This window comes from Lepidochelys kempii, chromosome 6 (genome assembly GCF_965140285.1).
Source record: "Lepidochelys kempii isolate rLepKem1 chromosome 6, rLepKem1.hap1, whole genome shotgun sequence".
NCBI lineage: Eukaryota > Metazoa > Chordata > Testudines > Cheloniidae > Lepidochelys > Lepidochelys kempii.
Window position 1 is genome coordinate 26,369,602 of NC_136385.1, and position 25,846 is coordinate 26,395,447.

The following is a 25,846-nucleotide window of genomic DNA, read 5'->3' on the forward strand; positions in this document are numbered from 1 at the left end:
TTTTAAAATGTACAAAACAGCCACAAAGATTTAAATAAATGGTAGTCGATTATTGTTTAACAGCGTGATTAATCGCGATTAATTTTTTAATCGTGCAATTAATCGCGATTAATATTTTTAATTGCTTGACAGCCCTAGTTATTACCAATATGTAAGGTAATTCATTTTGTTTTTAAAATGTGGTTTTTATCCTGCCAATATCCCTTTAAAAGGATATTACTCCCTGAGTGTGTGTATTATCCTATTAACTGAACTCATCTGAACTACCTTTCCCAGACAGCCCCTGTAACTAACGTGTGAAGGTTTTTTTCTTTTAACAACAACAAAAAAAGTTCTATCACCTTGTTTTTCTCTCTCAGTGGTGCATTATGAGTAGTTGTTTTTTTCCTTAAACTACATAATCACTTCCATCATCCACAGAATGTGATACTGGGACTTTGTAGCAAATACTGAGCAGTGAATTTCTGAACAGCAGAATCAGGGTGTCATCAGACTGTCTTTTCAATGCTAATTGGGAAATCTCCTTCTTTCCCTGTCATGTAGCCCTGCTGGGACCCTCAGGGAGTCTCTGTGTAGCTATCTGTTTGCAAACCCCAAACTGACCCGGGTTCAGGGTTACCCCTGGTGTTTTGTGTTCAGGAATGTCCCAGCTAATGCTGAGTGGGTGATGTCACTCTGGAAGGCCAGGGGAGGAAGGTGGATGAAATGGTACTGCTCTCCCTCTTCTCTTTCTTTCCCTTATGAGTGACTGGAGCCTATGTGTGAGTTTTGTAGAGTTAGGGGAGGAGGGGGCGCTCTGAATGGTGTGTGCAGTAACCTGTGTGCCTCTCCCACCACCCCACGTGCACCACATACTTATTTTGAATTGCATCTCTCTGCTGTGTTTGATCGGGGGCACTGTGAGCTGAAAAAAACCAAGCGTCAGTTTCTGTGTGGCTTGAATGGCTCTCACTACCCCTTCTTCACCTCCCTTCAGCATTGTGCTTTTTTCATCGTGGGGCAAGCCAAACAATGCCGGGGATGTGGCATCTTTCTCCTTTTTTCCCCCTCGGTTATTTTGGATTTTTTTTTCCCCCTTCTTCCTTTGTGTTCCTTTTCTCCCTGTGGTTTTCCCTTTGCTGACACGTGGTTGGTTAATATGATAAAGCCTGTTATGACACTGTTGTTTTTGCTGCTGGCGCCGCGGCTGCTGCTGCTGTTGATGATGCTGCGTTCCCAGCTAACTGCATGTCTTTTTGTTTTTTGTTTGTTTGTTTTTTGTTCTTGTTTCTTTGCAAACCCTCCCACCTGCCCTCCCCTTCACCTCCATCGCTCGTGTCTCCTTGTGACACATGATGCATCTCTGTGACTCGAATGGGTTTATTCTGACTTTCCTTTCTCTGCTCGCCCGCTGTGTGCGTGTCTCACTGTTCTCGATGTGCATGGACACTCTGTGTCTGTCCTGTAGCCTATCAGAAAGTTTTTCATCCCCCCTCAGACTCCTGACCTCCCTTTCTCCCCCCGACCCCAAGTCTCCTTGGACCCTGATGCTTGTAGGAACGCCTCCAGGCCTGGACATGTTCTCCAACCAAAGCCAACACTTCAGTCCAACCCAAAGACGCAGACTTTGCCATCCAAGAACAAATTGGCCGAAAAACCGCTCCAGTCTACCAAATCCAACCCGCTCCCTGCCAGCAATGCCAATGCCCCCTCTTCCCAGAATCCCCCTGTGCAGAATGCTCAGGGCCGCCCACCCACTGCTGGCTTTAGCCCCCAGCTGGCCATTCCTACAGTGCAGGCCAACCCTATGTCTCCTGTTAGATTACTCCCTTCTAGTACTGACCCAAGCACCAAATCTATCCCCATCATACAGGTCACCCCTCACCCCTCTCCAAGGGGAAGTCCCCTCCCTACCCCCAAGGGGACACCCGTCCATACGCCAAAGGAGAGCCCAGCAGGCACACCCAACCCAACACCACCATCCAGCCCCAGCATTGGAGGAATGCCCTGGAGGACACGGCTTAACTCAATCAAGAACAGCTTCCTGGGGTCTCCTCGGTTCCATCGCCGGAAATTGCAAGGTGAGTCTGTTCTCCAGATGAATGTGGATGTCCAAATTGGGGCAAGTATTCAGCAAGGAACTGGCAGCTCAGACTGACTCAGCAAATCTCATTTGTGGAGAAGTGACTATCAGTGTTGGTGCGAGTGAGGGAGTTAATGCAAGGCCAAGACAAGTGTGGACAGGCTCTGTGCTAACTTCCACAGCACAGCTCTGCTGCTGCACCTCAATCCTGGGCTGCAGCACCTCTGGCTATTCCAATCCCGAATCCCCACGCAGCACCGCCTGCTTTCCCTGTCCAGTAGCCCCGTGGCAGCTCTGCCAGTGCACCTCAATCATGACCTTGCAGTATCTCCTGCTACTTCACTCCTGCACCTACCCACCTTTAGTCTTGCTCTGCAGCACCCTTGCTATTCCAGGCCTGGCCCTGGCCCAAGCAGAGATGGTCAGTTGGTAGGAATAGAATGAGATTGTCCTTCTGCAGTGTAGCTTGTTTGTATAATCCTGTTTAATTCTTTCTTTTCTTTTTCTCCTGAGTGTAATTGGTGTAAACTATCCCTTAATGTAATCAGTACTATCAGACCTGTTTGGGATGTTACAGTTTTTACAGACCCTGTAATTCTAAGGTGGACAAAGTTATTTGCTTCAAGATTTGGGTAGCTTTTTCCTCTTTGGCAAAGGGCACCTGAAGTCACATACATAACCCCAAAGGCTGTCAGAATCAAGCCAATTCCGTATGGTTTTACACTCAAGGTATTGGGGTCTGTCCTGTGGGGAAAGGAGAATAGCTAACATGCTAATGGAAGATCTAGAATATATGCCCTGGTTATCAGAGACTGATAATCTGAGATGGCCAGGGAAGAACTGAGAATTGTGACGGTGATGCAGGGATCCTTCTCAGGGGAAAAGTTGATCAGCTAGTTTTATTTTTGCCTCAGGCACCACCGTCTTCCGCAAACTGGAGCCCACTGGATTCTGTGCAAGGTGCTAACACAGCTGGACTGATGTAGCAGCATGCCAACATCTCATTTGCACTTTGAAGAGTCTGCAGGGATTCCCTGTGTATTTTCAATGGCTATGGGGATTCTTTAGATGAAAGGCACTGTGCAAAATATGAATGTTAACTGATTCTCATTTATTTGTTAATAAGAAAAAAGAGTAGAAAGTGATTCAGACACACCACAATGATAAGCTCAGTCTAAGGGCCTGATCCAAAGCATGTTGAAGCCAATGGGAGACTTTCCATTGACTTCAGTGGGCTTTCGATCAGGCCCTGAAAGCATCGATACTTTAGAATAGAGTAGTCACAATGATCTAGAAACACAAGATCAATATTTAGACATCAGGACTGGCTGGTGGTTTTTAGGAGATGTAAGCATGGGGGGGAGCAAGGGGGTATGGTGCAAGGATTATTTCACTGGTATAGAAGGAGGAAGAGGAAGGTCTCTTTATTTACCATTTCCTTTTTCTTGCTCCCTCTTTTTGTGTGTGTGCGCATACAGTACCTACACCAGAGGAGATGTCCAATTTAACCCCGGAATCTTCCCCAGAGTAAGTAATTCACTATGACACTACTTATCTCGCCACTGTATGGTTTCCTTCCTGTGCTAAGGGTGCTAATGGTGTGCTAATGGTGGTCACAGTCCATTCCTGGTCCAGAAAGGCTCTAGCAAATGGTCTAGATATTTGAAAGGGATCTTCCACTGGGGTCCATGGGCCCAATCCATAAGAACATAAGAATGGCCAAAGTAGGTCAGACCAAAGGTCCATCAAGCCCAGTATCCTATCCTCTGGCAGTGGCCCAAAGGGAATGAATAGAACAAGTTTTCATCAAGTGATCCATGCCCTGTCACCCAGTCTCAGCTTCTGGAAAACAGAGGCCAGGGACACCATTCCTGCCCATCCTGGCTAATAGACATTGATGGACCTATCTTCCATTAATCTATCTAGCTCCCTTTTGAACCCCGTTATAGTATTGGCCTTCACAACACCCTCTGGCAAGGAGTTCCAGAGGTTGACAGTGCGTTGAGTGAAAAAATACTTTCTTGTCTTTGTTTTAAACCAGCTACCTGTTAATTTCATTTGGTGGCCCCTTGTTCTTGTATTATGAGAAGGAGTAAATAACACTTCCTTATTTACTTTCTCTACACCACTCATGATTGTGTAGACCTCTATCATATCCCCCTTTAGTTGCCTCTTTTCCAAGCTGAAAAGTCCCCATCTTATTAATCTCTCCTCATACAGAAGCCGTTCTATACCCCTAATCATGTTTGTTGCCCTTTTCTGAACCTTTTCCAATTCCAATATATCTTTTTTGAGATGAGGCGACCACATTTGCCCACAGGATTCAAGATGCGGGCATACCATGGATTTATAGAGAGGCAACATGATATTTTCTGTCCTATTATCTATCCCTTTCTTGATGATTCCCAACTCTGTTTGCTTTTTTCCCCCCAATGCCCAGTGAAGTCAGTGCAAGTGAACACGTGTGGCTAAGGCTCCTCACCTTTTTTGGAGTGCTGAGCTTATCAGCGTTGAAACCCCAGCCTGCTCTCTCTCTCTTCCTGTGTTTCTCCAGCAAATCATTCTCTGGAAGGAAGGGATTGTAATTGGCCCTCGCAATGCAGTCACAGCACTTCTACTTAGTATAGCACAGTTCGTGTCCCAGGGATAGGGAGTGAAGAGTAATTCCTGGAGCAATTCGGAGAAGTCACTGCCTGTGACAGTGAATGCAGTGTTAGTTCCCGAGAGCAGCACCAGGAGCTGCAGGGGCTATTTAATATTCATCATGCATATTCCTAAAAATCAGTTTACAATTAAACAATTCCATTGCACAAATGTGCGTCACTGCACGGTGTGCTTGGAAGACCCTGCTAAAGAGCAGGGCTCCAAACCACTTCCTAATATGAGTAACAGATGCCAAATGAGTCCTTTTTATTTTCACAGTTTGTGTTTGTGCACCCTATACCCATAGAATTTCCCTGCCAACTGAGGCGATTTAGCCCTCTGTCAAGAAATGTGTGTAAAATATTCATGAGCCCTTGATAAAGATTTGGGGTCCAAAGATCTCCAATTAGAGTTAGGGGCATTGCCTTAACACTTTTACTAGTGCCAGGGCATCGTATTGTGAAAGCTGGGCAGTCCATTTCCAAAGCTGCACCAGCAGGGTGGGTGGGGAATGGTGGGGGGGGGGGCGGGACGGGGAATGAGGAGTGAAAAAAGAGGGAGAGGTCCAAGAGGAAAAATAGAACATGTTGTGTATTTAAAGCATGGGGTGTTTACTGCTAGCGGGGACTTAGGGAAACTTCATAAAGAGAACAGGTTCACACTGAAGAAATAAATGAAACACTCATGTCAAATGGTCTTAAGGGTATTAAAGCTGAAAAAGTCTGTGAGTGAAATCTTTTTCTTTTTCTTTCTTTCTTTCTTTCTTTCTTTCTTTCTTTCTTTCTTTCTTTCTTTCTTTCTTTCTTTCTTTCTTTCTTTCTTTCTTTTTTTTTTTTTGTTGTGTGCCTGTGGAAGCTCCTGCCATCTCTACTTCACACTGTCCCTTTAAGAGCCGGTGTGGTGAGGACGAGTCTGTCATTTGAGGCAGTTTGGATGCAAGTCAAGTCCTAAGGCCCTCTCTCCCTTTTCTGTATAATTGCTGAATTAATGAGTTCAATTGGGTTGCACCCTGCAGGAAACATAATAAAACTCATAAAAAAATAATGAACTAGATTTTATTTTAACCATAGATGTCTTGTTTCTCAGTGCCCACTTCCACATATTTTGGGTTTTGTTTTTGTTTTCCCCATAAGAAAAAAGACATCTTCATCAAGAACTCTATTGACTTCATGTACTGAGTGATAAACATGTATTTCCTTTCTCTGTTATGGCATCTTTTAATGACTCTCATTCATTCAACAGTCCCGATGATTGGCTAATATACCATTACATGTCTAGGTAATGCTTGTTTTTCTCTGACGGAGAAGTCCTAGTTAATTTATTAGTAATGAACCCTAAAAGGATCTATCCTCAGCTGGTGTATTACGCCAGAGCCCCAATTCAGCAAGGAACTTAAGCGTGCATGTAACCTTCAGCATGTGAGTAGTGTCATTGGTCTCAATGGAGCTAATCATATGCCTAAAGCAGTGCTTATGTTTAAGTGTCTTGCTGAATCAGGGTCCAAATCAGGTGGCCAGTAGGGTTCTAGACAAATTACTGTAGAAACCTATCGCTTTTTAACAGAGAATGAGATTCTTTCTTTCTTAACCAGCAGGGATAAAATTCTTGATTAAATTTTATATGATCATTCAAAAAAAGCAATGGAAAGTGTATCAATATCTATTAAATCCTACCAAACTATTCCATATGGGATATAGATTGTTCTGTCCTCCAGTGACATCCCCTCCTTTCTTACTGCTTCCTTAAACACACCTTCCTTTCTCATCCATGTCTGCCAATAACAGCTAATTGACTTCTAGCTGTTCCTTACAAGGAGGATGTCTTTACTGCTACACATCTCCAGAAAGACCTATAGAAATTCAGAGCTATGAAATTGGGCAACATGGGGGCAGCTAGAATTCAGTATAAACCAGGGCAGACTCATTAATGCACCATAGAAGGAACAGTTGAACTAGACATATGCGTGGATGGAGTTGGGTCTTGAGAGATGTGGGTTCAATTCCCTCCTCTTCCCTGTGTGACCTTGGACAACTCACTTAATCTTTTTATGCTTCAGTGCCTCCATCTGTACGGTGGGGATAAGCATATTCTCCTCCTCCCACCTTTGGTGTGTCTTGTGTATTTAGGGCAAGATGATGACTTAGACTCAGGTACTTGTGCAGGGGAGGGAGGGGAAGTAAGAGTCTGTTTTTCACCCCTTATTGGCCACAGAGCAAGGGGGAAGCCAGGAGGGAAGTGTGCCTCTGAGACGTGAACAGCACCAGTTGTCGTTTTAAATGTGCCTGGAAGGAAGGGGATAGTCCTACTCTGGAGATTAGTAGGAGCTCTCCATGTGCCCTCTTCTGAACATATCAGAGGACGAGGCAGTAGACCACATGTGTCATGCTTCTGCCAGGATTTCCAAGTCTGTGTTTCCGTTTAAAAAAAGAGTTATTGCCCTCTGAAACAGTGCCCACTACACACAGAGTCTAAACCACGGCCCCTCCCATCACCTAGAGAGGGTTTTCCACGTATGTGAGGGCTCCGAAGACCAACTGCAGTGGGGAAACTAGGCCTCTCACCACCTGCTGGTCAAACAGCTCCTGATAGGTTTTAGAAGAAAGAAATAGTGAAAGGGTCTATAGCATGTGGGTCCATCGCAAGAGAGCTGAGAGGGAGAATTTGGTGGGTTTGTTACTGAGAGACCGGGGAGAGAAGCGAACTAGAAACAATTAGGGAAGAGGTGAAAGCTTCAGCCCTGGTTATTTAACATAAGAATGGACATAGCACTGGAAAATCTACAGTAAACTGGAGAACTAGCCCTGCAGTAAGACCAAGGGGATGGACTAGAAAGATGACCCTGGGATGTTAGGCCTTTTCCATCTTAAACTTCTACTGCTCTTCAAGCAACAAAAGTACATGGCTCAGTTTTCACACATGAGCATCCGTTTGTTTAGTTTTACTCTGCAACTGAAGATCTCATGTGCTTCCCCAGAGGAGTCCCTCTGCCTCCAGCCCCATTTTGAGAAAGAGACAGGCAGAGAGGTGAGAGGACTGTCAGTGCCAGTCACTTTTGTACTGCAGGGAGGAAGGGGAATCTGGACTGAATCTGAATCTGAATCTGGAAGGGGAATGACAGCTTTTGGGCCTGATTCTGGGAGATTCTAAGCATCTCCTTCAAGGTGCTGAGAGCCCTTGACTCTTAAGAACTTCAGTTGGATTTCAGACCTTAAAGTGCGGTTCTACCCTGAAAAATAATGAAGTACAAAGGGCAGCTTTTTACTTGGCAGGTCTGTTCCGTGGTTATTTGCAGAGACAGATCTGCTGAGTTGGCGGAGAGAAGTCAGTTTGTACTGGTTTCTGATCCTGTGAGCTCTGCAGAGCCAACATAGTGACAGGGGAATCAGCTGGAGTCTATTCCATCTTGTGCATCACCAACAAAATTGTTTACTGAATTCCAATCAGTTACAGGCAGTAAGGTGTCGGAGTTGTCATTGAGGTCTTAAACTGGCCTAGTGCAAAGTCTTTATTCCTGTTGAGAATTCATGAGAAGGAAAGAACTCAGCTGGACCCTGAGATCTCAGGCTGAGTTTGCAGGGTTAATGGCAAAAAGCCTCATTATTGTATCTATAAAGGGAGCCCTTTTATCTGTAGTCACTGAGAGACCAGTAAATATAGGGACCCGCAAGGTGATTTTTTTTTTAATGATTAATGTACACAGAAGAGCCACATTTAAATATTTACACTTTGGCCCACCCCAGAAGTGATGGATACAAGCCTAGAACAACCAGACAGTTTAAATAGATAACCCAGGTGCAAACAGCTAATGAGCAAAAGGCCCTTAACATGCAGGGAGTGGTTGCCCCAGCTTTCCAGGGGGGCCTACAAAGTTGTTCTGTCATTGTGAGGCACATGAGCTCATTAGTATGTAATTTCCTTTCATACTCTAACCCTAGCTTCTTAACGACCCATTTAAATGAGAGGTTCTTTCTCTTTACTGCTCTCTGCGGTAATCTTTGGCTCACTGACTTAGTTACAGCTGTCTATGAATATTTTAGGGAGTTATGGTTTTCCAACCCACTTTTCCTGAGGAGGGTGATTTACCAAACTGCAAGTGAATCCTTTTGCACTCTGCTCTTGGTCACCTGGGGCAGATGGAAACAGAAGCTGATTAACACTGAGCTGTCTTCCAGTTCTGATCTTTCCTCTGTGTGGATTAAATGGTCAATAAAAAGACAGTGCTGTGATGCATGGAGCAATCCAGTAGTCAGGGCTGAGTCCAGCTGATTTCAAGACTTTGTTCTCCATCCCAGATGTCGAGACTCCAAATAAGTTTTCCAGGGTGTTCCTCTCTCTCCTTAACCCGAGTCTGGCTCCAGGCAGCCTAGATCTAACCAGTTCTGTTTACGCATTGAAGCAGATCTTTAGCCAGGTGCCTATTGCTGAGCTGTATTAATCCCTTTTCCAGATGGCTCTTTACCAGAAAGACTTAAGGTTAGAGAAACTCTTCTCCTGTTATGTTGTGGAGTATTCTCCCAAGAGAAGTTGTGGAAGTCCATTGCTTGGTGCACTGTAAACCAGACTTGACATGGTCACTATAAAATATTCCGCAGGCAATAATCCTGCATTCGCAGGAAGATGGACTGGGTGGCCTAGCGGGCCTTTTAATTTCTAACCTCTGTAGACAATCCATCCCTGGTGTAATTTGACTGGTTTCAATGGAGTTTCCTCTGAGATTAATTTGATTCAAGAATTCTATAGCTGTGTCACATGACTGAAGCGATCTTCCCCCTCCACCACACTTTCTACAGGGGCAACCTACTACTCTCAAGCCCTGGCTAAGCCCGCATTGATGTAAATGACCCTGCTTTTCTTCTGTAGTCCTTTTACTTTATTAGTGAATGTTGATGAAGCGGTGCTAGTGAAGTGGAAGTGGAAATACACATTTGATGCTGCTGTCAGTGTGAAAACAACAAAGTAATTTCATTTATGGTGGAATCAGCATTCAGTGCTTGAGAAAATAGCAGGTATTGGCCACCGTCTGTTAAAACCAAGAATGGTGGTTTGTGTACTTTGATATCTCCTCCTTGATACTTGGTGAAATTCACCCCGGGCAGAAGGCCAGCACAAGGGCCATGCATTCCTTAGATTCCCTAAGTGGGAGTTAAGTAATATATAGGCCTTGTGCTAGCCCTCTGCACGGGGTGAATTTCACCCACTGACATGGCAACTTGGAGGGAGACTGAGACACCCAGAACAATGTGGGTGTAATAAATAGTGTCACCCCAGGAGGAGATTTTCAGGTTAGGAGCTTCACAACTTTTAGAAAACCTCAAGTGGGCTGGAACTGACCTGGAATGACTTCCAGAAAAATCCAGAGTATCAGTGTCACCAGCACCCACCATGATGCCAGAAGACACAGGAAGAGCCTTGCAGGGAATCTCTGAGATCTGTATGCAGATTTTATATGCACTGTATAAAATGTCGTATTGATTAGTGTATTTGGTTAGAACTGCGACAGCGGCTCCTGGCCTTCCATTGCTGATCACACGTGCTGCTGTAATAAAACCACATCGTCCACAGTCTAGTGTTTGATTGAGTTACATCACATCACCTGTTGTAGCAGCATCACAGTGTGATGAAAGCCTATCATCCTTGTGTCGTAGGCATGTTTGTCCAAATGCCAGGTGTCTAGGAGATGCTTTTCTGTTCTAAACTTACTCCTTCTTTCTTTTTTCTTCATGTCAGGCTTGCCAAAAAATCCTGGTTCGGTAACTTTATCAACCTGGAGAAAGAAGAACAGATCTTTGTGGTCATTAAAGATAAACCACTAAGCTCCATCAAGGCTGACATTGTGCACGCTTTCCTTTCGGTAAGTAAATCTGGCCCGTGCTATAGACTCATCTCACTATTCAATTCCAAGGACATCCTAAGTCCACATATTCTTGGGCAGGGCCCCCACATCCTGGAATTCCTCCCCAGTACCATATTTCCCCAGGGGACTTGCAAAGCTCTAAAATGAAAGAGTCTTCCATAGACCTGCCGATGCTTGGGGTTTAAATGCAGTCAGAGCCTGACGTGCTGCTGCAGTGCCTAGAAAGTCAATTCCCTTAATCGACTGTTCCATTAGATTTATGGCACATTATTTTTCCCTTCTCCTTCTGGGGATCCTCAGGGTGCTCCCTCCATCCCTTGCACCAGATGGGGAAATCGGTCTCACATCAGACTTTCTAGTCTTAATTTTAAATCTCCCCTGTACTTTGCACACATAGAAAGCTCACTTTCTCCTACAGCTGAAACATCCATGGTTGGGGATGCTGTCTGTCTGCAGCTTAAAGTCTCCACACCTGGGATCTTGGGATTAGTGGGGGAGGGGGCATCTCTTCTTCCCAGGCACAGAAGCCCTATTCTCTCCCACCCATAAGTACAAATGAAGAAAATGTAAATGAGAGTGAAGCTGATTTGAGAGATGTTTTTGTTCTAAGGAGTTAGGTACATTTTTTAAAATTTGAGATGCGGATAGGGCTTAGTTTATTTTCTATGTTTTGCTGTATGACATTGTTTTTCTGCAGAAAGGCACTAATTTTCGATCTCTATAATATACCTGCTGTAATGAATTCCATTCCATAGAGCAGTCAAGACCCCTGAACTTCTTTGCACACAGCACAGACCTGTAAGAATGGGCTATAACAAAATAGTCTGCTGTCCACTGTAAATGACCACACATTTATTTAAACTATGCCTCTCCCTTACATGAAGTCCATGAATTCAGCTCCACGTATGGGACTGGTATATTGGCTTTTAGTGCCAAGAAGTCACTGTGAATACCCCAGCTGCTCTCTCTCACAGCTAGCTTCCTAATTAAAGATAATGCAGCAAGCTGCTGAATGAATCCCTAGGGACAGATTTTCAGAAGACCACCATTCCTATTTAGACACCCAGATAACTGGCCAGCTTGCTAAGATTTTTAGCATGTTGAATGCTGAGCCTATTTGGAATTCTGACCCTGACTGTCAATGCTGGGCACCTGAAAACCTTGCCCTGAACAGTTTAGAAACTCTGGCCTCAAGTGTGAAGATCTTAGGAGTACCCTAGAGGTCACTCAGAGGTCTGTTTCCTACTAATAGGAGGTGGGGGGTAGTTAGGTTCTTCACAGGTAAACAGTCCCTGTAGAGATCCCAGGTTCTGGTCCTGTTTATCTGTCCAGGTCAGCTATCGAGTATCCCTTTTCCTGGTCTCTCTTTGGTATCCAGCTTTGAATTTTCTACCCCCACTTGATATCATTTCTCACTGAGCTGTGAGGATCTACTGGAACTGATGCTTGGGAGGACCCACTATGCTCAGTTGTACAGCAGGGGGAGTTCCTAAATATGTCAAGTAACTTCACCAGTATGCACTCTTTAAACCTGGCTTGATCCGCAAAGTACTGTGCATTCATGTGAGGTGCTGAGTGCCTCAACTCCCACTGATTTTACAAGAGTGCACAGCTCATTGCAAGGTGGAGCCCATAGGCAGCAAAGCTTTCTCTCTCCGATGGCTGGGAAGTCCAAGCGAGAGAGAGAGAAAGAGTGATCTTCTTAAATAGAGCTTTTGTCCTCTGACGATATCATCCCCTACTGCCACCCTGTTTCAGATTCCCAGCCTCAGTCACAGCGTCATCTCACAGACAAGTTTCCGAGCAGAGTACAAGTCCACAGGGGGTCCCGCTGTCTTCCAGAAGCCAGTGAAGTTCCAGGTGGACATAACATACACAGAAGGGGGCGAGGCACAGAAGGAGAATGGGATCTACTCAGTCACTTTCACGCTCTTATCAGGTAACCACGCAGTAGCTGCAGCCTGTGGGCAGGGGAGCATTCACCCTGCCAGTGGGGAGGTCAGAGCATGAGGGCAGACATGGGAGCAGAGAAGATAAAAGCCTAGAAATCAGGAAGAGAGGAAGAACTTGGGAAGGGAAGAGGAATGACAGTTTAGGCCTCCTGTGGTTTGGCAGTGATGGGCATGCTGGGAGAGAAAGGGAAGGTCAATGGGAGCAACTACCGTTGAAGAGGATGCCATCATGGTCAGCCAAAGACGTGAGCTAAAGTCACTGCTGCTCAATGCGTTGGACTTGAAATGCTCCATCTGTCCTGGCTTATTGTTTCAGTATAAGGTGTGTCTCTGAGCAAGGCACTGGGCGGCCACCCACAGGGCTTTTGCCCTTACCCAGAACATAAGTAACAGGGTAGCCACTCTATTGTCTTAGCTGGCCACCAGGCACACTGTGAGAGAGGCAGGCCAGTCTGACTCAGAACTGCAGAACTAGGCCCTTGACTAACCTGGATTCTCTTCTGGGTCCTCTCCCCCTCCCTCCACCATCAGACCTTTACCCCTTCCCCAAAGGCTATGAGTATATTCCCTCCCGAAACAGGTCCAGTATCAAGCGAGCCATCTCGATAGTGGCTGCACAAATCCAGGCTGTGCACCAATACCAGAGCCTCCCCTCCTCTCTAGGGATAGCTCGTATCACCTTTTGACACACACTTGCTCCCCACAGATGGGCTGTCAAGTCTGAGGGAGGAGTCATTTCTGATTTTAAATCCTTGGGAGGAGGGGCAGGGGGGCTAGACCTAGTGGAGATGTGGGCTGTTTAGACTGAGGCTGTTAAGCAGCACTAGGTTACAGACAGGCTTGGCTTTGATAGGATGGATATAATTATTGCCAGTGTCCAACCAAACCCCATTAGAATAGATTTTGAATGGATCTGGCAATAGGAACCTTTGGAGGAGGGCATTGCTGTAATTCCCACTGAGAATGCTAATTCTGGAGGGCAGGGGAACCGTCTGAGGGAAGAGAGAGATTAAAAAGAGAAAACGAACCTCACATTTAGAAACCCAGCCCCCAGGGCATTTCAGATACTAGGATGGGAAAGGAGCGTCTAAGCTCCACTCTTCCAGGGAGTCCTTCACAGCCTGGCTCTAAAGTGGTCGTTCAGTAGCTCTTCAGTCACACCCCACCACCAGCCCACAGACACACTACCCGTCTGATAACGGGGGGGGGGGTGGAGATTGAAGGGAAGATGCTTGTTTTTCCTTCCCCTGTGTTATGCCCTGTGCCTTATGGGGGTATTCAGCTCCTGCTCTCTCACCGCTGATTGCGTCTTTTCTCCCCCGCAGGTCCAAGCCGTCGCTTCAAGAGGGTAGTAGAAACCATTCAGGCACAGTTGCTAAGCACACATGACCAGCCTTCAGTGCAGCAGTTATCAGGTATGTTGTTTTCACTGTTCAGTGCTTTGCTTCAGCAAGGACATGAAGGTGAAGTGCCTCTCAGTGGGGGGGAGGGGAGAAAAGATGGGGGAACACGTCCCTCTGATTGCAACTAGAAACTAGCTTCATTCAGACAGAACAATAACTCTCCGCCCCCATCCACCCTACTCCTGCCTCCCACACTCCATCTCCAATGTCCCAAGTGACTTCCCATCTCCCACCCCAAGAGCCATCTGTACCCGCTCAAAGAAAGCAGAAGTTCCAGATTTTCTGTAGCTCCCAAATAGCAGATTAAAGACCCCTCTAGAATGCTGTAGAACCCCCTATATCCACTCCTGGAATAAAGCTTGGAGCTGTCTTTAGCAAGAAGTTAAGAGCAAAGGCTTTCTGAGTGTCAGAAGGTGGCTCCCAGCTATGGGTAGTGGTGTTAGACACCTGGCCCTGTTGATCGATTGGTGTAGCCTTCATAGTGTATTCAGGTTCTGCAGGATCCCAGCTTTCATTTTTTTAAAAAGCAAGTTTCTAGCCCCAATGATTGTAAAAACCCAAACAAACAAACAAAAACCCTTCCAAGTGGGACCCCAGTGTAATTAATGCAGTCATCTTCCTGAGTCTGCAGTCAGCCTGAAATGGTCACTGAGAGGTGCGAACTTCCTCACTCCATTAAGCACCTTGGAGTGTTCGCCCTAGAGCCTAACAATGACACATTAAAATGTCAGCATTACCACTCATTGCTGATCATTTTAAGAGAACGGAACAGGGAAGAATGTGAGAGTTGAAACCCCTGGAAAGGTGGGAATTGGGAGTTACTGCAGGAAAGGAAATGCAGCGGGAGAAACAGAGGAGACACAAGAGAAAGAAGGATGGGAAAGGAAGACAAGAAAAGGCAGAAAGAATGGGGAGAATTTTCCCATTTGAATGATGCTGACTCCATTAAGTACTGAGCAAATAAAAAATGTTAGTAACTAAAGGATATGTATAAGGGCCAAATCGTCTGCTTGACCTTTGTGTAAACCTGCCATTGCTGTGAATTGGGGATTTGCTGTGGATTTAGGTGGATATGGAGTCCTAAATTTATACCCTGGCCCATGGATTATAATTAAAAATGGAATTTAGCCCTCTTCAAGAAGGAGTTCGATGCCCTTGCTGTAACAGTGTGGCAGGTGAGTGAATTAAATCTGGAGACAGTTCCAGCTGGGAGAGCTATAGAGAGAGTTTTTCCACAAGAAAGAAGTTGTCACTCCGTTTAGGAGAGATCTTTCCCACCTCTCCTCCTCCTGCCAGTATTGCCTAGCCCTTTTCCCTGTAGTACTGGAGACTTCTTCGCCCTCCAAGAGCCACTAAAGGAGATGGGAATGGCTGGCAGTCGAGAGCTAGATTTGTTTTAGGTTAACTTAATCTCAAGGAACCAAGTGCTTTTTTATTTGCTGTCCAGTCTTATGGCATTAAACCAGACACCAGAAAGAAATGAGACCTTTCCCTCACCTGACACCTGGTGTCCTGCCCTCTCTGGTGGGGTTGAGAGAGTTGGGTGATCAGAGAAGAATCCTGTGGTAGAGATCTGGCCAATTCAGACTAGTTCTGCCATTCCTCCTGCTGTTTGACTAAAGGTCCCCCTCTCCTTGCCACTAAGGGGAAGAAATCCCTTATCCTCAGCTGACCAAACCCTATTAAAGAAATTCATGACCTCTCTAACCAGCACCATGCCCTGGCCCTCTGTGCTTCATCTACTGAAACTAGCTCAAGAGATTTAGACCCTATTTTTCCCAAGTGTTTAAAGCAGCCAGGATGTCCCCATTGGAGAGTCTTCTCAGTGACATGGAACAAAATGCATTCGTCTGCCTGAGAGGTGAGGGAAAGCATTCAGAACAAACCATGCTGTGGGAAATGGATCCGACATGCGGCTTTGTTCTCTCTCTCTCTCTCTCTCTCTCTCTCTCTTTTTCTCATGGGAAATCAAATTATAAAAGCAGAATTTCTTTCCTCTGTCCAAAGCTTCACCAGAGTATCTCTGCAGAGCAATGGAAACCCAGCCCGTTCCTTAACATTACCTCCATGTCACTGAGAAGGGGGGATTATGCATAGAAATCTAACGTACAACAGGAACAGAATGGGTGGGCTCTTGTAAGTAAGAATGACAATACCCTGCAGCAGGGCAGGGGAAGATTCCAGGCAACAGGACAGAGGAGAGACTCCAAGTCAAACAGTCCCGCAGTCAAATATTCTGCTCAACAAGATGTGTATGTTTCTCAATAAGGAGAAAAAGGATGCCCCTTGGAAAATTTAGATTGGCGTCTAGGGCCAGGAGAGAGGGAACATGCCAGGGGGAAGGAGAAAAGAGGATTGTTTCCATTAAGGTGGCTGCCAGCATTTGAAAGCTGGCAAGCCAAGGAGCACATCTCCCCAGCTGTACTGGAGCGGGTGAAATGTGATAATGGGAGGGGAGACAGAGAAAGCAGTGACAGGCTCAGTGTCCATCAGCTAGTCCAAATGACCTCTGGTGGGGCAGAAGAATTTGTCTTGTTGGGTGGCAGCCTTGCCAGTCATGAAGTCACTTCCCAGAACCTACCATGGGATTAGTCAATTCTCTCTGAGTGGAAAGCAAAGATAATTCAGTTTCTTTCCTCTCTTCCCAAAGCCTGCAAAGGATATGGGCAATTGTGTTCCGAATGCCTGTCCATGGGGCTTGGGGATGCTGTGGAGACACAGTGCTCAGCCACAGGAATGGCACCAAGCAGATCTGCAGGGAGCTATGCCCAGCCTTGCTCATTCAAAAGGATGGTTTGCCACAGGGTGGCGTCTTAGGGAGAGTCAAGGGGAGGACATGACTGAGAAGGAGGAGAGATTGAGACAGAGCTTGCCCATCCCCCACCCCTAGGAAACAAAACTGTTCCCTTCCTCTCCCATGGCTTCGAAGAAGCTTCAAGTCTAAAGATTGAGGTCAGCAAGACAGGGCTGCTGGTCTCATGCTGCCGAGGTGCTAGGCACAAGGGGGTCTTCCTGATCGTTGTTAACACCCCATGCTGGGCCTTGTCAGCCTCTCCTGCAACATGAATTTGTCCCCAGTGCTGCTCCTGTTATCAGGTTAATGAGATCCATTGCACTTGGCCTCTGCAGCATGGTGCAGTGGCTCACTTAGCTTTGCCTGTCTCCCTACCAGCCCTGATCGTCCCAGCAGTTGTACTGCATGTTAGATAGTACCTTACTTCACTGGTAGTCCCACTGAAAGCAATGGGACTCCCAGAGTACGGTGCAGCTCTGCATAGGCACTGACTCCGTGGGTGCTCTGGGGCTGGAGCACCCATGGGGAAAAATTAGTGGGTGCTCTGCACCCACCAGGAGCCAAGCTCCCCGCCCCACCTCATCTTACCTCCTCCTCCACTTCCTCCCCTGAGCGTGCCACATCCCCACTCCTCCACCCAGCGCTTGCCGCCGCCAAACAGCTGTAGCTTGCAAGCTCTGGGAGCGAAGGGGGAGGAGTGGGAACGTGGCGCGCTCAGGGGAGGAGGCAGGGAAGAGGCGGGGTCAGGCCGGGGATTTGGGGAAGGAGTCAGAATAGGGGCAGGGAGGGGGTGGAGTTGGGGCAGGGACTTTGGAGAAGGGGTTGGAATGGGGTCGACAGGGGGTGGGATAGGGGTGGAGTCGTGGCAGAGCAGAGGAGGGTTGAGCACCCACCAACACCAGTAGATGCTGGCACCTATGCAGCTCAGCACAAGTAAGTCTGGCAGGATCTGTCTCCTGCTTGCTGCCACAAACCTACCAACTATGAAGTCATGTCTCCTGACTTCCAGGTCAGATGCCGTTATAGGTGGGGCCATTGGAACAAAAATGTATAAAGTGAGAGAGGTGTGGGAGGATCAGTTACAGCTTTATTTTAGAGCGGGATTACCCATCACTGAAAGTGTCTCCAATTCCATCAGTGTCAGTGAGGACTTGTAAGCTCATGATGCTGATGTTCATTCTCTCTCCTGCCCCTCTTTGATCCACTAAGTGACATGCCTGCCCACTAAACCAGCTGGCCTGGGTTTCAGAACAGGACTCACCTTTCTCTGTCTCTCATTTCCCTGAGCTCACATTAGCATTTGTAGATGTTGCACTGTGTGTGTGTGTCTCTCTCTCTCTCTCTGGTATAAGTGGGTGTGTTTCTGTGTCACACCTCTGCACCCTCTGGTCTCACTCCCCAGGTAATATCCTCCCTTCATACCCTCATTCTCCTTCTTGGGACTCACTTTGTTTATTCCCTCTCAACAACTCTGAAGCAAGAAAATAAATACATAAATGAATGAAGTCCATAGTAGAAATTAAATTAAAATAGTAAAAATCCATTCAACATCAGAAACAGAGTCCAGTTGGCCAATGTCAGTCCAACACACTCCCCCAGGCAGTGCAGGGAATTAATGCCTGTACATTCTAACTGCTGGGACAACAGCAACATCAATAAATCCATTACGCTCCGCCCTGCCCTGGAAGGACCACGCTGTCCTGGTTCGAGAGAGAAGAATACAATCTCCATGATCCCACTCCACACACTGCTCTACCTGCGGTACTCAAACTTGACCTAGACAAGACCATCCTCTGCTGGAACAAAAGGATCCCCATGGGGGGAAAAATCTCAGCTCTTTGCCTTTGTCTCCATCCAGTACAATCTCTGCTAAAGTATACTGCACTTTCCTCTGATGCATTTTGACACAGGAATAATAAATACAGCTGGTAAATAGGGGTCTGCAAGAACTAACAGTGATCATTTCACTGTGCATCAGTTTTCCCTGCATTAGCATTTCCTTTCCTTCCTTAGGCTTGTTCCTGGAGAAGGGAGTTCTCCACATACCCTTTTGTCCTGTTTTCTGGGCAAACAACATTGCATCTCTGCAGTAGACTTGCTGCTTCCTTGTTTACTTTTTGCTACTTTATATCAGGTTTTAACTCTTTGGTAACTGATGATTTCAGAACGTTTCAATCTCACAGCTGAAAATTCCAGCTCCCAACATCAGAGTTAACAACCAAATAGATGCCTTCCCCCTCCTCCCCCCACACACACCCCACCTCCTCAAAACAAGGCCTGTATGGATGCTTTCTGCCATATCTCTGTACTTACATCCAGCATATACATATGCTGTCTCCTGTTGTACTGATATATGTACTGTGCAGAATAAATGATCCTTAGCTGACTGAAATAGCTTTATTAGTTTATAGGCTTTTCTTGCTGTGCACTCACATTTTGCCCAGGAGCTGTAACAAACTGAAAGATTACCTAGGAAGATGGATATGAAACTTGCAACGTCCAAATGTGAAAAAGGAATTGCAGATTTTCATCCTCAGTCTAGAAAGATTGAGTACATAACAATTGAGCAGCAGGAATTTACAAGGAAGTAATTCCACCAAGGGGGTTCTGGTGAAGATCTAAACCATAAGAATGAAATTCAAGCATCCACATCCTTGATGAGAGAACAATATACTTCAGACAAGTACCCAAAAGCTGGGGAACGTACTTGAACTACCTTGGAGCTGAGCAAGCTAATGGCAATCAAGAGCACTCAGCACCTTGCAGGAGATGCTCAGCATTTGGTAGGATCAGATCCTTGATCTGGAAATCTCACAGCCACAGTCTCTTGCCTGATATTTTCTTTATTAGCAGAAATCAGAAATACCAGGAAACCGAATTTTTTTGCAGGCAAATATAGGAAGCGCAGAAACATATGAGAATGTAAAGAAAAAAGAAAAGAGAGAAAGAAAAGTTGAGAGAACTTCATCAAAATAATAATCATCAAAAAATAAGGTTCAGGGCTGCTCTGAATTTTGATGCAAACCAGTGTATCCATATCCTCATGAAACACACTGGATTTGATTTATAACAGGGTCTTTGTTACATCAGAAATCTGATTGACTGCAGGAGTCTCTGTGGTATAAGGAGTACCCAATATCACCAGCAAAGATATTATTTATTAACATCTGTTGTACATTTTAAGAAGTGCAGTTACATGACACACCCACGCTTCTCAGATGGCTGAAGGCACTTGGAATTCGGCCTCATTTGCCTCACAAGACATCTGAATTGTGCAGGCATCCGGTTCTGGATTATTATCCATGGAGAGAAAACCAGCTACAGACAGTTTGCTGGGTTGGTTTTCATTAAATATTCTATGGATAAAAATGCTATTTTTAGGTTGTGAAACTTTTATCATCTAGAATTAGTATTAGAACAAAACATTACAATATGATGGAAAGGACTGAAACTATTCAAATGGTTGTTATAAGGAAGACGGGGAGGGGATCTTTAGCCACTCAGTATTTAACTGATGTCCTCTGAACTACAGTTTCCAGAATGCATCTGTGTGGTGTTCTTTTAAAAAAAAAAAAAAAAACACCTGATAATGCATGAGGCAGGCATCAGAACTAAATATAGATTCTTATGCAGTTACAGGTACTATACAACATATAGAAATGCAGTTACAGTCGTTTTGGTTGAACATTTTTAAGAAACAAAATGAGTTATTTGTTTTTGCCCTCCAGATATTTTTCCATGCTCCTATAATTCCGAAAGAATTTTTGCATTTTTCCCTACCCATCACATACACGTCTATAACCTGCAATTCATATTTTTGAAACAAAACTATTATATAATGCCTAAGATATTAAATTGAATTGCATCCACAAGGCCACCTTTACAATAATTTTTTGTTTTGTGGATTTGTCTTCTTGCATTCGAATCACTCAGTTAATGTATTTGTAGCAATTAAACGATTAGATGGATCTAAATCAGATTGCAAAAACATCTATGATAGCTGACCACAAGTGACTTTTAAAAAATAAACAGTATTTGCACAAGATATCCATTGAATGTAATATTAAGTTTTTGAGCTAAATCCACAAATGCATGGAAATATCCATTTCACTGGAGAAACTCCCCAGTATCTAACCCTCAAAAGCATTACCCAAATATTCCCCTTTGTGTGTGGAGTGTTGGTAGCTGAGTATCCAGTCCAATTCCCTTGGAAGTCCATGGAAGTCCTGAAGTCAGTGGCAGTTGGATCAGCACTTAAAAGCATGGAAATTCCCATTTAAGAATTAGTTTTCAGTCCTTTAAAGAACTGGATCTGCTAATCATTGACTAAATTCCCTGACCTTTAGCAATAGGTGGTGAATGCCCCCAACAGCTAAGCAGAAGGGGACTATACCATTACACATCAGAGGCTTGATCTAATACCAACTGAAATCAATGGGAACTTTTCCATGGCTTCAGGGCAGTTAAACTGAAGATGGATCCAGCCCAGCTAATGTAAAGCCATTTTTTCTTAGGTCCTGCAACATCCCTTAAGAACTCAAAGCCAAATTCATCCCTAATGTAAATCCATTGAAGTCAGTGGATTTATTCCACGGAATAAATTATGCCTTGTGTGCCTCAGTTTCCTCATTGATAGAATGGGGATAATAAAACTAAGCTACCTCCCAGGGCTGTTGTAAGGATTAATGTTTGTATGGCACTTTGAATAGATAACACTATGGCATAGAAATCCTAAAGGTTATCCTCCTCCAGCCCCATTTGGATCACTGGTCCTTCGTAATGTCCCAGCATGCAATTGTGTTTGTGACATTACTTCAACCAGAGAACACAGCTGGGACCTGTCCCTGCTCCGTGGCAGGTCAGGTGAGTGCCATAGTTGGTTTGATTATATGGTGCAATTTTGTGAAGTTTGTAATAGAGATGGGCCTGGAAGTTGGCAATCTGGCTCCAGGTTCTAGGGCTCAGTCCCATCACTGGTTTGTAATATTATTTTATAACCAAAGGGTATAAAATATCATTAAAAAGAAAACCTTTGTAAATCCAGACCACATAGTAAAACAGGCACGTATCTGGCAAACACCCCTCACCCCAGTCCTCTCCTGTCCCTCAGAACAGGAGCAGGCAATGCAGGTGGGGCTGGATATTGCAGTTGGCGGTATCTGCTATTGGAGGCCTTGGGCACAGTTTGCGGCAGCTGAGGGAGTTCTAGCTAATCCAAACCATTTGCAGACTCACCTTTGATGTCCTAGTAAATTCGAAATGTTGTTATGTAATTTCAGTGAGGAACATGGTTTGTGCTGCACATACATAGGAATACATCTAACTCCTACCCTTGCCCTGTCAGGGGCAGGATGGCCAAGGCCCCTAAAGGACAATTAAACCTCCTGACCCCCCTCATGTGCCTGATCCCCTTCTTTTTGTCCCCCACTCCCTTCCCTTGAGCCCCACACCACCCCTATGCCCTAAGCCTCCATCACAATCCTCCTCCTAGCCCCTCTCACACACCCTATTTTTCCTCTGCTCCCTGATCCCCTTCCTTTTTTCCCTCTTCCCCAGTCCTAACCCTTTTTCAGGAGCCTCCCATGCCTGGTGGGTATTATTTCTCTGATGCCTCTGCCAGCCAGACTCTAACCTTTGTGTTGGGGATTGCTGGAGGTTCTTCTCTGCTGCTCCGACCAGTGCCAATGGACCCAAAATGCTCTCCCTTTTCCATGGTCTCTAGAAAACACCTATTGTGATCTTCCCACCTTGGTTAACATCTGGGGATGGGGAGCATCTTATTCAGGCACATGGTGTCCTCTACCTTGTTTTTTAATTACTTTCCTCAGCATTCTGGGGAAAGGGGAGCTGACAGATTACCCAGGCCTGCCCCCTTCTTGGCTAGCATCAGGAAGCCTATCACTCTGGTGTCTAAGTGCTGGTAGAGAGTCAGAGCAAGAAGAGAACTTAAACTGAAGTGCATTAGAAATCATCTAGCTGCTCAGCAGCCAGCGGGTGCTCAGGATTGCCCAGCGTTCTGAAGCCATCCCCCTGGGTTCTGCGCATGCTTCCCGAACGCTGGGGAATCCAGAATACTGACAGACTGGGGAGGAGTTCCACACAGTCATGTTCAACCTGGCTGGTCTTTCTGCATTAACACTTACATTTACTCTACCTTCTGCGCCCTAGTTTCCTGGATTTGGTTTAGAAGCACTTAGCTGCCATGGTGATGGGAGCTACAGGCAATTTTGATAGAAAACGCACATAAAACAATTTTCGGGCATATTCCACCATCCTTTTATGTTAAGCAGAACTTTAGTCTGTGAGCAATCCCGTTAAAATCCATCTGACTAAGGGACTACCCCGTCTGAGTAAGGGAGGCAGAATTATGTTTATGACTGAGAGGATATCCCTTGGAGTATATGAGGTGATTTTGTGATGGGGATGGATGCCGGAAGAGTGTGACTGACACCTAGATCACATACAAAATAGCATCCTGCCAACGTGGTGGTGTTGCACAGATCAGCTGCTTAGTCACCATCTTGATTTTGTAGGGCTACTTTTGTGGCTGGCCAGGTGAAACAATATGGTTCAAGATTTTAAATTCATTGATATAGTTGCAAAACATTATTTGCTTGTTTTAAACATCTGTAACTGAGATAAGAGACTGGATAGAAATGGGGGGCAATGAGGCAGATTGTGCTCTCAGTTATACCATGGGGGTTCCGCTGGCGTAAATGGGGGCACAGTTTGGCCTGGGTTCTGGGTTGTGTAAACTCCTAGCTTTGTGCGTTTCCTGCTTCAGGAGATAATGCGCTAAGTGACTGCTTTGTGCACAGAGGTATGGAAACCTTTTTTTTTTTTTTATGTTTTTCCATCCCTCCCTCCTCTTTCCATTCTATGATCCAGACACCACTAACTGTGTGGAGTTGATGACTGGCAGACTTTCCAAATGTGGTAAGAACTTCCCTTCTGCCTTCTATCCCTCCCCTAACCCCTGCTGAATCACATAATGTCCTCCTCTCCTCCCACTCCTTTTGCACATCTGCCCACCCCCTGACAACTCCCTATACCTCTCATGTACCTTCTGTACATACGCACACCTACTCCTGTTCCTCCCCATCCATACCCCTACACACAAGGCCCATCACAGTTTCACCCTGCACAGCACAAGTATGCGTTGTTCCACTTGTGAGTTTCTCCCCTCACTCTAATCCATGCCTGCTGGCATTTTTGCTTTTTCGCCTTTGACTCAGACTTCACTTCGAAGTCGCCTTTCTGTGGGTGAGGCTGTGCACCGCAATCCCTGCTTTTGAGTTGCTGCCTCCTTGTGTCTCCTGCAACAGAGAGAGAAGACTACTTTCATTCTTCTCCTCATCACTCTCTCCTCCACTCCCCCATGTGTGTTTGGGGTAATCCCCTCTTTCTCCTGGAAGTCCACTGCATAAGACAGATCCCACATTATGGGCCAGATCCTCAGCTGGTGTAGATCAGCATAGCTCCAGTCTGACTCTGAGGATTAATATTGCCCTTCTGGGACCAACCATAGTTGAGGCTTTTTACTAGGGATGGATTAACTTGTTTCTCCCAAAACTCACATTTGACCTTGCTTGAGGTTCCACAAATTTCATTTAAATTTACACACACACAGAGAGAGATTTTTCCTTTCTTCCTGTGTATTTGCCCTTCCTGGTGAGAGCAGAAGTGGAAATGCCCGAATACACCAAGGGAGGTTTTTCGCTTGGTACTTCTGGCCTGAACAGAAACAGGAAGTTCCTGAAATGACACAAGAGAGCCTCTTTTCTTTAGATGTCTAATCCAGGATGGTAGGCCTGAAACATTCAGATGTTTATCTGAACCTGAAGTCCAAACCTGTTTAGGATCTCCTCACTGAGTCAAATACTGCTCTTGGTTACACCACTGTAAATCCCAAGTAACTTCTTTAGCTTCTGTAAAGTTGCTCTGAGGTTACAACGGAAGTAATATCGGATTTACAAAAGTGTAGCTGAGAGAAGAATTTGGTCTGTTACCTTTTATCCACATGATCTCTTTCCATTAAATTACAGTTTAGCTGGAAGGAGTTTTTCTGATTCTCTGGAGGGGGTTCATTTTGAATTATTACTTCAGTTCCTGGGTTATATTGTTCCCACTCTCCGCCTGGAGGCTCATTTATGTCCTAGGCAGATCTCCAGCCTCTCTGTAAAAGCATCAAACAGCAAATCTGTCCTCTCCCTCAAGCTGCAGTTAGTTGCCTGGAACCGGCAGCAACATCATATAAAAATACTGAAATTCAGATTCCACTGATTGCTTAAAAGTTAATTGAACTACACAGAAAACCAGTCGGTGCTCTGCACTCTCTAAACAGTGTGTCTATTGCTGTTCATCTTCTGCCCAGCCACACCCACCAGCTGTCACATTGTCAGCTTCAGTACTAGCAAGGGGAAGGGAGACTGGAGCAAAGGCCAGTGAAAGAAAGCATTTTGTAGGCAATGGAACAGAGGAAGTACATGGGCAAATCCACCTATGCAATAATAGGATTTGTGTGGCTTAATGGAGCCACTGTCTATGTGTCACACACACTTATGCACAGAGTAGCAATGACTTATGTTGTGCCAAATTCTACCCTCATATGTAACTCCAGTGTCATTCCAGAATTTGACCCCCTAGAGGCAAACTCTTCGCTGTGGCTTTGAGGACAAGCAGCTTTCTGTGAGGCTGAAATGATGGTTCACCAACTAGCCACTAGAGGTGTAATAACAAATAAGCAACAGTGTGTAGACCCAAGCACCATACTCCATCAAGTGTCCCAAGTCACCATAGTCAGAGAGCACCATCCTGAGGGGCTGTGTGGTTTAAGCTTGCTTAGACTGTATTTAGGCTCCAGCTGAAGTGGGCAACTTTGTGATCGCTTAATGTTGAGCCCCGCACTGTTATCTATACCGGGGTGCAGTGGCAGAGAAGATCCTGAGCTGCTGCTCCCTTACGATGACCCTGACCCTGTAGGCATTGGACAGAGAAGTTCTGTTCCTTATGGAATCCCCCCGCCATTTGCTCTGCCCCTTGCCCCCCGACACAGGGGCACCTGCAGGAACAAGCTTGCCAATGTGTGCTGCTCTCCCGTAGTGGAAGGCATGGCTCACCATGTTTGTGCTGTGAGCC

The 25,846-nt window shown here is 45.6% G+C and overlaps 1 protein-coding gene across 9 annotated transcripts in view; it reads left to right on the forward strand.

Moving 5' to 3' along the window:
• BRSK2 (BR serine/threonine kinase 2) overlaps positions 1-25,846 on the forward strand; it is a 427,682-nt gene that overhangs the window by 396,306 nt on the left and 5,530 nt on the right. For 3 of the 9 annotated variants that reach the window (XM_078853168.1, XM_078853166.1, XM_078853167.1), the window contains 6 exons: positions 1,448-2,060; positions 3,541-3,589; positions 10,433-10,556; positions 12,318-12,498; positions 13,837-13,926; positions 23,597-23,644. In XM_078853168.1, coding sequence (XP_078709294.1) covers positions 1,448-2,060; positions 3,541-3,589; positions 10,433-10,556; positions 12,318-12,498; positions 13,837-13,926; positions 23,597-23,644 — 1,105 coding nt within the window. The remainder of the gene's footprint in view (positions 1-1,447; positions 2,061-3,540; positions 3,590-10,432; positions 10,557-12,317; positions 12,499-13,836; positions 13,927-23,596; positions 23,645-25,846) is intronic. The other 6 variants (XM_073347202.2, XM_073347204.2, XM_073347206.2 and 3 more) reach the window with 2 other exon arrangements.